Source organism: Erpetoichthys calabaricus, chromosome 2, assembly GCF_900747795.2.
Source record: "Erpetoichthys calabaricus chromosome 2, fErpCal1.3, whole genome shotgun sequence".
NCBI lineage: Eukaryota > Metazoa > Chordata > Cladistia > Polypteriformes > Polypteridae > Erpetoichthys > Erpetoichthys calabaricus.
Window position 1 is genome coordinate 137,073,437 of NC_041395.2, and position 14,498 is coordinate 137,087,934.

At 34.2% G+C, this 14,498-nt stretch overlaps 1 protein-coding gene across 1 annotated transcript in view; it reads left to right on the forward strand.

The window, feature by feature from the left end:
• Positions 1-1,268: 1,268 nt before the first annotated feature.
• Positions 1,269-14,498, forward strand: part of wwtr1 (WW domain containing transcription regulator 1) — a 109,514-nt gene continuing 96,284 nt past the window's right edge. The window contains exon 1 of the mRNA XM_028794556.2: positions 1,269-2,049. Coding sequence (XP_028650389.1) covers positions 1,643-2,049 — 407 coding nt within the window. The 5' untranslated portion in view covers positions 1,269-1,642. The remainder of the gene's footprint in view (positions 2,050-14,498) is intronic.

Sequence of the window (14,498 nt, forward strand, 5' to 3'; positions counted from 1 at the left end):
GTACAGAAAGTTTTACTTTGTATTCTACTGGGGATTTCATCAGCTAGGCAATATTTGGAAATCTTGGTTGTGCCTTCTGAAGGTGTATGCTTTTAACAGCAATCCAAATTAACGACTTAAAACACTGACACTTAGAATTCTTAAGGGTGTGAGCGAGAGAAGCTACGTTTTCATTTAAGTGCTAAGAGCTTGATACAATAGGCTAAAATGACGTGAAGATCTTCCATATAACATAATTATCTGTACTAAATGACATTATTGCATCATCAATATCTCCACTTTCCGTTTTCGCTAATGATAACAGACATAGGTACAAGCAGCCAATTAATTGGTTCTGTAAAAACGGAAAAAAGTTCCACACTATTTTAAAATAATAAACACTGTTTTACAATAATTCCTACATCCCAAAGACTTTCAACTGTTGATTTTAGATGGGCCTGACTCATGTCAATATGGGACTCCCCGTGACTGCGGCGAAACAGACTGATGCCTCCTTCTGGGCTGGCGATTACCTTTTGTCCAGTTCTCCCGGTGTAGGTTTTGGTTCCTCGTCCCCGTAAATGTGGTGTAAACTTCTGGGTAAAAGGTTACGAACGCTTTAAACTATTGCAAATGCAATACAAAAACATCCCTGTGCAGTCGAGCAGATTGGATTACTAAAATTAAAAATAATTATAAACCCTGCATGATATATTGTGTTCCTTGCAACTCGATCACATCGTCTTCTATAATGATGTTTTTTTTCTTTTAATATGAACGTAATGTTGCGACTCCAGAATAACTCCTATGAGATTAAGACATTAATAAGAAATACCGAAAGGGGCGTGTTTTTAATTCCTATGACCAAATATGGCAATATAAAGTTATAAGGAGGTGCTGATCATATATATACTGTATATAATGTATATATAAATATATAACACGGCGTTATATAAACGTTGTTATATATATTTATATAATATTTCGCAAAACTCAATGATTTACTTCGCAACTGACGTACCTCAAACTGGCCTAAACCGCAAACTAACGTCGACTGCATAAAAAAAAATAAATCACTGCAGCTTTGCTCTTTTGAAGTGCGCAGCATAGTTTAAAAAAAAGGAAACGAACTTGTTTTAGGAAAATAATGCTAGAAAGAGACGTCCCGATGAGTTCGGATCCGCAACTCCAAACCAGAAGCTCTTGGATTTTCCACACAGCCAGTCTGTACTGCTTTGGAACTAGCCCTAGCCGCGTCCCCGCTCATGAATTATTCATGAGAAAGTGAGGCCAAGGACGCCTTCAGAAAAGTTGAGTTCGCAAAAGTTTGTTTAGGTGGCAGAAGCCCCAGTTCAGGGAGTGTAAGACCAGAGATAGGAGACGATAGGGCCAGGTACCTACAGCAGCATCGCCCTCCCCAGATAAAACACGCTGGGACAGCAGAAGGGGGCCAGGAGGAAACTTTATCCAGTCTGGAAAACTGCAACAGAATACCGGAACAAACTTTTGGACTTTCTTTTGAAGACTAAAAATAAACAACTGGTCTTTTGGGAACTTTATGCTAATGATTTTCTTCTGAACCTGTTTATGTATTTTTTATACTAATTCATTTATTTATCGTTGCAAGCTATTCTTGTTGTTTTCTTTCGAAAAATCTTTCATCATGAACACCAATTCTGTCCACCCTTTACCGGGACAGCAAGTCATCCTTGTCGCCCAGGACTTAAACACCGAGCTGGAAGAGCTGTTCAATACGCTCGTAAACCCCAAGCCGAGCTCCTGGAGAAAGAAGGTTCTACCCGATTCATTTTTTAAAGAGCCCGATTCTGGCTCACACTCCAGGCAGTCCAGCTCAGATTCTGGAAGCCACCCCCCGCAGCGTACGCCGCAGCATTTTCGATCCTACTCATCGCCAGCTTCACTGCAACCCGGCGCGGCAGGCAGCGCGACTCCTGGCCCAACTCAACACACGCATCTCCGGCATCAGTCATTTGACGTCGCCGATGAGCTGCCACTGCCACCCGGATGGGAGATGGCATTTACATCCAACGGTCAAAGATACTTTTTAAAGTAAGTAATGGAGAAAATATTTTTTTAGCTGACTGCATGTTTTGTTTACTACAGTGTTTATCTAACACATTTAAAGCCAGTGTGCACAAAGAAGCATAATGTACAGTTTCGCAATGTAAAAAAATCAAGTTTTATTCAGGGTACAGATGGGGGTGGGGGTTTTTGTGGTAGGGGTGATACAACCTGAGACAGTGTCAGGTATAATGTCGACTTACCTCTTATTATACGTGTCATCAGAGGTTTCATTTTTATATAGGCATGCCAGTAATAAAACAGGCGTTTTGTTAAGTGTACAAAGTTTAAATCGGCATAGCGCAATCCTAGTTCTTTCTATAGTTGTGGGTTAGTTTAACTAGGCGCGGAGAGTTAATCGCCCACGTTCCCTTGGATTGCCGCGGCTGACCTTTGCGCTTGCGCAGTTCCTCTTGTTTGAGCGTCACGGTGCTGTTTAAGAACTTTCTGCATTCAGAAGCTTTGCGATATATTGGTAATATAGCCTAAGTATTGTAATTTGAGTATTCGTTTTTGCCTACAAAAATTTGGCCTAGGCTAACTTATATTTCGACCCTACGTAGAAAATAAACAAAATAAACTCGCGTGGACGAAACTTTACAACGCTACAATTTACAGGTTATTAAAAAAGTGAACATTCAGGCGAGTGCTGGGAGAACTTAGTGTAGGTGGATAGATTTGCTGTTATGTATTAAACCACAACGGCGTTTGTGAAATTGCGAACCTAATTGTATGAGTAAGGGTGTTTACATTTCTATTGGCATTTTGAAGCAGACTGTTCTTGAGTTCACATTGGGAGCGCGCAATTGTCCGTTAACTTCCCTTATTTGCCATTATGTCCATGTGAATTTGCTGTTGATGTAATTTTTCTGGACAGTTCTCTACTTTTAATTATTTATTGATTGATTGATAAAAATGAATGTCTAAAGAAGAAACTTTGCAGCGACCCTTCTAAATTAAAAGTGGTGGCAGCATCAGCGAAATAATGAGAAAAGAAAAATAAAAGTTTGCCAAGTATGCAATAGACTACAAAATGATTAGTCCTGCAGCAGGAAAATAACCCCAAACATGCAGTCAAAGTTACTCTGGTTTGGACTGAGAAAAAAAAAACAGTTTTGGAAACACCAAGTCAACAACCACTTACTGTCACATTTTAATCAATGACTTACATCATTGACTTGAAATATTGTTTTGGGAGAAAGGGTACATGTTTTATAGACACTGCATTTTTGGATAAGTGAAGGTGCTATATGGATTAAAGACTGAGTGCCATGCACAACACTGCTGGCAAATTTATCAGAAAATTGGCATATCACATATATTTAAAATTTAAAAATATATTTCAAGATCAATATGTAGTTTTGATCAATCTATATTATTGAGCCTTTAATAAGAAACTCCAAATAAAAATCCAGTAAGATTTTAAAGTTGACTTATAGGAGTGAATTAAATTCATAAGAATTGCAAAAACAAGTTCACTGAAAATTGGAAACTGGGAAAGCCACGTAACACCCTGGAAACCATCAGAATTTAGAATGATAAGTAAAATATATTTAGAAGTCAATAAAAGCAATAATTAATGTACCCCACTGTGAGGTGTTTGCATTGTAGGCACAGTAGAGTTGACTCTTAAATAAAACGAGGAATGCAGTCTTCATATTTAACCCATGACCCCTTCATGGTAATACAAAAATGCAAAGCTTTGCAGGCTATACTGTATTGTCAAGCATGAATATAACTAGAAACACATGCTTTAATGAATCTTGCTTTGAAAAAGTTTAATAACTGAATAACACAGAAATGTGTTAAAATATCTGCAACATGCCTGTGAGGTACAATTCATAAATTTAAGTCAAACTTTTAAATTTCAGTTGTTCCTTTCCTTGAATAACTCAACATTTGTTGTGCAAATTAAATTTTAACATCAATATTTGTGTTATTGTGCATAGTTTGCTGTTTTATTATAGTTTCTATTTTAGTTTTTCTGTAAATGATTAATAATAAAACAATATTAGGTATTACAAAATGCTGCTGACTGACACTAACAAATATCAGTGCCCAGCAGGTTCAGTATAAATAAAAATATTCCAAGGTTATTATGGTGTGGTACTGCAAAATATATAGAATGAGCTCTGAGGAAGGAGTTTCTGCCTATTGATTGTTGTTATCAGAAATGGCTGAACAGGAAACAAACAGATGAAGTATATATATATATATATATATATATATATATATATATATATATATATATATATATATATATACACATTTATTTAGTTAGTTAGTAAATGTTTGTTTCCAAATTTTCACTTTTCTTTCCATAGAGAATAATTTTAACTAGTGACTTGGATGTTGTTTTTGTAAATTAAAAAAAAAACAGCCTAGAACATAATGTTTACAGACTTGAATAAATTTGACTGTGTTTTTCTAAGGCACTGAAATGTCACATTTATCATTACTCATTACATGATAATTTTAAAAAGATTATTTAAAAATTGTAAGCAAATATTACTACATTATAGTCAGTTGTCAGTCCTTTACATGAAGCTTTGAACAAATATTTAAATGTTTATGAATAATTTATATACAAATGAGTTGCAGACAGTACAGGAGTTCAAGACAGATTAACTGTGATGATACAATGGCTAATGTAAAGCCATATCTTATAGGACTGTAGCACACATGTGTCAAGTAAGAGCTTCTAAGGACAGGATAAAGTACTGACCTGTATTGTGCAATGTTTAAGTTCACCGAAACTGAGATATGACTGAGTATGGGTGTGGGCACACAAGGATGCTGTCGTGTAGTTTAATGAGTTACTGTTGTTAGCTGAGAGGACACAAGAAAGAGGAAAGCAAGATTATAGTAAAGAGTAAGTGTGGGTGTAGTGGGGTGCGGCCACAGAGAGTTTTTTTTTTTTTTATTAAACGGGGTTAATTAAACAGGGGGAGAAATTGCAGATTGTTATCACCGTTCTGACAGTGTCATTGATTTAACTTAAAACCTGGTGGGGACAGCCGCCCTTTTTGTTAGCAGCATTTTGCTTTGATAAAGTTTCAGTTAGGTAAATAAAGTTATAATATAAAATATTTCCTTATAAACATCATGAATATCTACAAAGAATCACACATTAAAAATAATTTTTGTAGAACATAGATATCACAGTTGATTAGGTACAATGGTCATAGGACTTTTAGTTTTGGCTGTCATTACTAACAACCTTTATAATGAAATTTCAGGTGTACCTGTATAAAACAGTAAAAATGTAAAAAGAAACTGCTTTGGCCCATAACATACTTTGATTGAAAAGCATTTTGCTTTTTTTGAAAGGTGTTTGTCTTTGAATGAGTTAAAATGCAAGTCCTTCATCAACAGAACCATAAATAAAGTTAGCACAGTTACAAGATACAAGATTTGGTCATTTCATAGTAGCATACAGGATACTATGATTTGTTTTTATTTTCTTGTTTTTGGTTAAAAACAGTGCCTAAAGGTTAAACAGGATGGGATCCATTCCTACAAAGTAGTTGGCACATTTTCTAAGTGTTAATATGCAGGATTTTAAAGGCTTGTTGATTCCTGTTAAGGTTCTGTGACGATTTGTGAATTGTAAGAGTTAGAGGCAAGGCAGTTACCCCACCCAATAATTAAAATATTCATTGATTCGGAGCCTGCATGTCTGGATAGTTGAGCTTTTTGTTTGTTTCTGTTTCTTTCTTGAAACACTACCATAATGTCATCACATCAGGTACACTCCTTTCAGTTTTAAAGTTTGTATGCAGGCTTAAGCAAATGCTATCTAAATGCTTGTATTTTAGTGTGCATATTTTCATATAGACATTGTAACTGCAGTCAACATACTTCCAACTTTAAAAAGTAATAATGCTCAATTTTTGCTAACAGGCTGCAGGCCTCATCTAAGGGGCACTTTTTGATTTATGTATATGTTTGTGTGTGCTTCTGTTTTATGTATATATAATGTAAAATATGTTTGTATATATTTCCATATTCAACCTATTGCCTTGCTATTCATACTTGTTGACTTCCCAGCCACCAGTGTCAAATCTTGTTAGTTTTACATACTGTACTTATATTGTAAGTTCTAATTTTATAACCTATCAAACTGTATATCTAACTTAATATGATTTATATAAATTTAGTGTTGTTATCGTAAAATATACTCTGAATTTCAATATGTAGGTTAGAAAATGTTTTGTTGTTGTCTTAGTTTTCTATGTTCAAAATTTGTCTTTTGCAGATTGTCTTCATTCCTAACAAAAGATGTTTCTTTCAATCCAGCCATCTCTTTTCCGAACCTACTTTTTCCCATACATTTCAAGCTAGGAAAATGGAATTTATCATAGAAACAGCACCAGTCCTTGCAGGACTATAACAGGCAAAATCCCTAATTCAGAATATAAATGACAAATGAATGCAATTACAGACTCTTACTTTTCATTCTTACTTATATCTGGATCCATCCAGCCATCTATCAATCCATATTTTAAGCCCTCTCATCCAGAGCAGGGTTTCAGGGAAGCTGGAACTTATCACAACAAACATTGGGCATAAGCTAGGCATAATCCTTTATGAGGTGCCCTCCATTATGCAGTGTGAACACCGACACACACAGAAACACACACTACGGCCATTTGTGCACTTCCCTATTCATCTAACCTGTATGGATTATAGGAGGAAATCAAAGCACCTGGAGGAAACACACGCATCTGGATTCAGCTGGTAGAAATTACAAAATTTTCACACTTACAGATCCCTTAGATAAAACAGATGAAAAATAAAAAACACAGGCTCCACTCATTTCTGAACCTTTGAAATGGGTTACAAAATGAATGGATAGATGGATGGATGGATGAATAAATGGACAGTTTGATAATTGTGATACATTTTGTATATAGAGGCTCTTTTGATTTATTTGTTGGTATAGGCAATACACTTCAGTTGTGAATGTTATAAAACATTTTAATAAGTTGCAGTTCTTAGTTGTCTCATAGGATAATGATGAATGTGTACGGTATTTTTTGATATCTAGCCACACTTCAAGTACCTTACAGGATTTTTGATTAGTGGAAAGGAACCAGCAGAAAACTGAAGATTTCAAATGCTTGAGTTGGTATTAAAGATGTAATTGTATAGTATAAACATCTGTTTCTACTGTTAAAATCCTTATATATATATATATATATATATATATATATATATATATATATATATATATATGAGTGTTTGATTCTGCAGAGAGCTCTCTCTTACCTATTCTAAAAATATTTTTTGTCACTGTCATATGTGAAGGAGTCTCTGGGAATACTACGATAATCCTTAAGCCAATTTTACAAGCTGAATATATCATGCTTAGTCATTGTTGCATACGGTAAGGCAATAATAACTTTTAAGTATAAACCCATTGGACTGCCACAAGGACAATAGGAAATGCTTATGATGTCTTTAAACAGGACTTTTCAGTCTCTTTCTTGTACTGTGTTGCAATATTTGGGAGTGTGCAGTAATAGGTTTAAAAAATAGAGAAATAACAGAAGTAACCTGTTTTCTTCTAAGTCACTTGTGTGTTCTTGTGCATAACTAGCTGAATATGTGAAATTTTGCAAATGATTTTGAAAATGTATAATTGATCTGTGTTGGTTTTTAACATTTAATGTCAATATCTTTATCAAGAATACATTTCCTTTTTTGCAATTTATATTTGAAAAATTCAGTTTGTAAATAGGTATCTGACTGGAAAACTACACAAGTAAAATTACTATAAAACCTCATTACTATAAAGAATTACTGGAGTCTCACACATAGTATGAATGTAGTGTTCTCCCTATGAAGTAGAAAGTTACCAAGTTTTTGTGTTTATAGGCAACAATGAAAATGCTAATATTTTATAATGTTTTTGTAGAATACATATTATAATGTAAAAGAAATACATTTTTGGAGATTTATTAGCAGTGTGAATATTTGATTTAATCATGTCAAGCAACTTCACACATTTTTTGTATTGGGTCAGGCAAAACTACACTGAGCCTGCTATGTACAAAATTAATTTTCATTAAATTGTCGCTATACTAATTGCTTGTAGGAAATGTCAGGATAAAATGTGAGGAGATTTTACATATTCTAAAATAAAAATAATTGTTGCATGACTTGAAATCACTGATAACATTAAACATTGAAATCCCAGAGAAAAGCTATATGTGCTTTCAGGTCTTATGTGTAAAACATTCAGTGTACAGTATTTGTTTTCAAATTTGGGTGCAAGGTACTAAAGTAATCATCTTGCAATAAAATTCTTCTGCAAATTAAATAAATGTTTATCAGTTATACTCTGAACCCCCAAATGTTGCAGAAACAATGTGTACAAGTGTTGGTATACTGCTGCAGTGGTTATGCTGCTCAGACAACTGGGTTCAGAATCAGATATGGGCTTGGTTATTGACTGTGAAGTGTTCATCCTTTGCATCTCTGGGCTTTCTGTAGCACCACTACATTGGCTTCTACAATCCTATACTGTAGTAAGGAAGTTTATTAAATGAATAAATAATCTTTGATTGTTGTACTATTCAGCAAATGCAAACATAGGTGGCTAAACATGAATATATTGCATACATACAGATTTTTTGAAAAGTTTGATTTGACTGGAAATTTTGAAATTCAGTACAGATGTATTATAAAGTCAAATGCATAGTGGCAAGCCTGTCAGGTGTCAGTGAGGCAAATTTGAAGCTCTTTGTTTTTGTTGGATATACTGTGATAAAGCAGGATACCTTTTTTGTTTTGCCATTAACCTAAATGCATATATTTTTAGATTTATTCCAAGAATAGTTATATTTTTTATATTCCACATTGCAGAGACATGCAGAATAGGTTAATGTATGACTTTTAAGTTATGCTTCAGTTATATAGTATGTGTGAGTGTGGGTTTGAGTGTGTGAGTATGCTTTTATTGGTGGTATTCTTTATCTTGTGACCATTTCTGTTGGAACAGATTTTAGCTTTTGCTTCTTGGACCTGGTATTTTTTTTTTTTACATTTTTAAGAATTCAAAATAAAAATAAATATAAGCCTATTGATTATTAAAGTCTGATGCCAGCCATCTAATCCATAAACCAGGTGAGATTTCATTCACCCATTCTGAAATATACACAAACACAGTAAACTGCAACAGAGGAAATAAAGACTAGAGTGAAATTTTCACCAAAAACTAATTATTAAAAATTTCTCTTATTTGTACACAGTGTTTTGTATACTTTTCAGGCCTTTTTCTAATGAAGATTGTGGAGTTTGAATCCTTTCTTTTATAGGTCAAGTACTGTATGTTAACAGAATCTATGGTGAATCTGTTCTTTTTTTTTAAGCTAGACATCTGTCAAAAAAACAATGACAGCAATATCTTTGTATATTTCTGTGTGGTTACGTATTTACTTTTTTGCTTGATGGCTTACTTCCACTGTGAATTGATTTTATGGTTTAAAGTTGAAAAATTTCAACGGTGTACTGCTAAGCATAAAATATATAAATAGAAGAAAAACAATTTTGTCATTGCTCCACATTTAAAGAAAACTTAGTTCCATGATAATATTTTGTAATGAGCCAAATATGCTGTTCCCATGATGTTTCATAATTATCTCCTGTCTGGGGCATAAACCTAAGTGCAGTATACTTTTAAAATATCTTACAACTCAAACGTTGTTCTCATTCTTATGTTGTTTGGGTTTTTAGCATTACATCAAAGTGGATGCTGAGTTATTTAACCAGAATATATGTAATTATCTCTGCATAAAGGTGTCTTCTGTTGGAATCCTTGTTAGTGAAATTGTATGTTTTGATGAATATACCGAGCAAATGCTGTCTAGTGAAGCCATGTAAGCTTTTGAAGAACAGTTTAATAGCAGCAAAGATAGGGCTGTTGTCTTCTTTGAGATTCAAATGAAAAATATATAATTAAAACTAGTTTTAGCAAACAAATAATACAATTCAAAGTTAAAACAACAAGCATTTTATCACAAATTTAAAATAATATTCTTATCTTTTTCAAGTTCAGCCAACAAAACCCACAATAAAAGTAAAGGAAAAGTTGTTTGGTCTTCAATGTGCTAGATGTACAGTGTACTCAACAATATTTTTGTATAAAAGTCAACAATGTTAAAAGGAACATCAAATATCACAAATTATTCAAATTAAAAGGAGTTTTGTTTCATAAAATATGACTAAAGTTTGGGGGGAAAATAACAGCTAGAGAATAGAACAGCTCTGCAGTGGTCCCACCAGTCTCCAAACAAGCATCCTGCTGAGTCTGTCTTTCTGCATTACAAAAATTGTGCTTAAGATATATTTTAAACTGTTTACTGGACTCTGCTCAAACTAGTATGCCACATCTTACTGGAAATTGCTTTTTGTAGTTCAGAATGGTTGCTCAGGTGCTCTTGATCTATAGTAGTATATCTGTCTGGAAAGAAGTATTTATCTACGTCAAGCAGAGTTAGCAATGTATTATCCTCTTAGACCAAAGAATGCATTCATAGGAGTTCCCAAAAATTCTTTGCTTGATTTAGTTTTCTGTCAGAAAGTTGTATGGGGGCAAAATATAACAACAAAACACACAGACCCAGAGAAAACCTGCAAAGTCCACACAGATAGCAACCATATGCTGTTATAGTTTAAGTAACATCTGTTTCTGTTTTTGGAGTTGTGTATACAGCTTCACTTAAAAAGATTTTTAATTTTGCATTAGGATTATGTTTTTCATTATTGTATAGGTACTCTTTCATTGTTATCTGTTTGCCTGTTTAGTGGTTGTTTTGTTATTTTATATTTAGCTTGGTTTAACTTTTCCCTTTTTGGTATTCAGATCTTATTAGGATAAAGTCTGCAAAGGTTCCAAATTAACAGAGCTTTCAGTGCCATTTATTTTAATTTACATAACATTTGGAATATTCATTTACTACAAGATGGTGCCTTGGTGGTTAGTGCTGCTGCTCTAGGGTATTATGTTTAAATCATAGCCTGGACACTGGAGATTTCACATTTTATGAATGCTGGCGAGTGGCGCAGTGGGTAGTGGCTGCTGCCTTGCAGTTATGAGACTAAGGTTTGCTTCCCGGGTCGTCCCTGTGTGGAGTTTGCATGTTCTCCCCATGTCTGCATGGGTTTCCTCCGGGTACTCTGGTTTCCTCCCACAGTCCAAAGACATGCAGGTTAGGTGCATTGGCAATTCTAAATTGTCCCTAGTGCATGCTTGGTGTGTGTGTGTGTGTGTGGGCTGGCTCCCTGCCTGGGGTTTGTTTCCTGCCTTGTGCCCTGTGTTGGCTTGGATTGGCTCCAGCAGACCCCCGTGACCCTGTGTTCGGATTCAGCAGGTTGGATGGATGGATGGATGGATGAATAATGGATGGATGAATGTTGGCATGGTTTCTTCTAGGTGATCTGCTTTTTCCTTCAACATCATCAAAACTTGCAAGTTACTTGATTTGGCAAAACTATAATTGCTCCTGTTTGACCAAAACTGCGTGTATACATAAGTGTGCTTTGCGATAGGTTGTCACTGACTGCTTCTGGGATACCTGGTTAACTGATTAAGCAGGTTAGGAAGGGGTTGGATTTACTACAAGGATAATTCATAACTAATTATTACTGTGAAATTTCCATTTTGGTTAGGATGATTGTAATAATGTAATATTAAATATATATTATAATATTTGATAGTATTTGTAAAAGTTAAGGATAATAATATTATGTTACTGGACAAAAGAATGCTTATTCAGAATTTTTAAAGTAAAACATTTCACCAGGCAAATATCTGGCTAAGCCATGTTGTCCTAACACACAGGCATCTGTATTTTGGGGCAATATTGTTCCATTTAAGGATGTGTTACTGTTTTGATTTGAATTTCTTACTTTTGTAAGGCCCCAGGGAAGACTTCGATGAAACATTTGTTTAGTATCCAGTGTCTTGCCTCACAGTACTTCTTACCTCAGTCCGTGGGTATAACATCTTGACATCTTTAGCTGAAAAATGTTTTTCCTTAACTCTTTTCATGTACTACTGATTAAATTGCTCCTCATTTGTGAAAAACAATTAAATGAAGTCAATAAAACAGTGTGGAGGTTTTAGGACAGGAAATGCAATGACTCAGAGAGTAAGGCCTATTATAAGGAAATATATTGCAGATCAACAAAAAGTCCAGGAAAATATCATCAGTGTACAATTATATGTTTGCTTTATCCACTTAACAATAAGGCAGTGAAATCCCCCAATTCCAACATTATTTATATTCTTAGCAGAACAAACAAATTTGTTTTTTTTAAATAAGTAAAATAATTAATAAACTTTAAAAGCTACCTTAATTTTTTTTTGGCCAGTCTGGGAACTAGCCATAATCCATTTGCTTGGAATGCAGTTGAGCTTGTATTTGCTTCACCACCTCGGATAGCATGCCAGCTGTCGCAGAACACTTTATCGTTATCGCAAGCTGTGTATTTTTAGCCTAAAATAGTTGAATATAGAACCTGCTCTTTGCTATTGTAAAGAGTAAGTTGCATTGATTTTTGTTAGGCTACCTTTGCAAAAAAAAAAAAAAAAAAACAATACACAATTTAACATAATATTTACACCGATAGTGAAGTTTAAAGGTCTGTGTAAAAAATATCTTTATGTGGAAACATGAGAATGCACTGTTCTCCTTTAAATTTTTGGTCCTCCAGACATGATCACTTTTATCTTTCTTCTCTGCAACATACAACTAGTCTTGTGACTTGTATTATCAGTATATAGAAACAAAATCAGTTCTTGCCTACACAAGTAACATTTTAATAATCATATGTATGGTTTACATATATCCTCATATAATAGTAAAACTAATAATATATATCAAATAGTACTTATTGTTTACATCTTTCCAGAGTAAAGTGTAAAGAAGGAATAACTTATATTTGGACTGGGCTTAGTTCATTTAATTATTTATTCATTTTCTGAATTTGTTTATTTCAAAAGAGTGGGTTCAAATTTAACTTTATTAGAAAGCACAATTTTACATTACTTTAGGAGTGGAGCTTTAGTCTATGTCCTTTTCTCCTTCATCTCCAAATTTTTTGTTTTCAAACAAAATTTATGTTACATAAAAATTCAATTTATGTCTGTTTTTTACCTGCATTATTATCAATCTTTAATTTAATATTGTTTTTTTGTATCAGTAAGGTGCTGCTGGAGTATGTGAATTTCCCCTTGGGATTAATAAAGTATCTATCTATCTATCTATCTATCTATCTATCTATCTATCTATCTATCTATCTATCTATCTATCTATCTATCTATCTATCTATCTATCTATCTATCTATCTATCTATCTATCTATCTAATTGACTAGTTACCATTAGGCTTTTTTTTTTGGATGTAAAGAGCTGTCATTTATTTTGAGGTGTGTGTATTATTTTAGGCAAAGTTCTATTAAGTGAGGGTGGATTGGTGGCTCTGAGGCTAGGGATCTGTACTGGTATCGGAAGGCTGCCGGTTCAGATCCCTTAATACGCTAAAAATGACACTACTTCATTGTGCCCTTGAGCAAGGCCCTTAACATGCATTTGCTCTGTCCTGGGTATGATGTTAAGCTGCATCCAGCCCTGTATGTAGGCTTTCCAACCTACAAGGAAAAACCCGGGGATTGGTGGCAGAACTGGAACTCCAGCCACCAAAAAAAAAACCTCACACTGTTCCATTCCATCTGTACTAGTGTGGTGCTGAGGTATTGCCCATTGCATGGCTGCACTCTGGACTTAATCTGGGATTTTGAGTTGATTTGTCATGTGGTGGGTGCGACAATGTGTTGTAGCAGCACATGTTCCTCTTCTCCTCTATTAAGTGCATAGGCAAGTTTTGTTAAGCGACTTCTTCTATTTGGAATTTGTCTTGTTATTGGGTGCAAATGTTCTATTAAAATATATTTTATCCTTTGAACTATTTTTTCATTTACCCTTTTATTTATTGAAAAAATCTTGATTTCCATCACACCAATTTAAGAAATGTGATTGTTTTTTTAGTGATTATCTAGACCAGTGTAGATGGGTAATACATTATAGTTGACCTCCTGACTGTTTTAACATACTCTCATAGAATTAACATACTCTCTTGTACTAAACATGCTGAAACAAAATGACACACCCTTGTGAAGTAGCATGAAGATGATCCAAAGTTTCAGTAAAATAAAAAAGTACTATAATGTTGTGTGTGTGACAACTGAAGAACTTTGAAGGCCATCCCCTGTGCAAGTGTGCAAAATAATTATAAGTATGTAATGAATTAGTGTAAATTTCTACTAGTTTTATTAAGTAGCAGTCTATTTTTTCTTTGTTTATAGTATACATCATATATTTGGAAGACTATCAAAATGACATTTAGCTCAAAGACAAAATGGGGAAAAAGA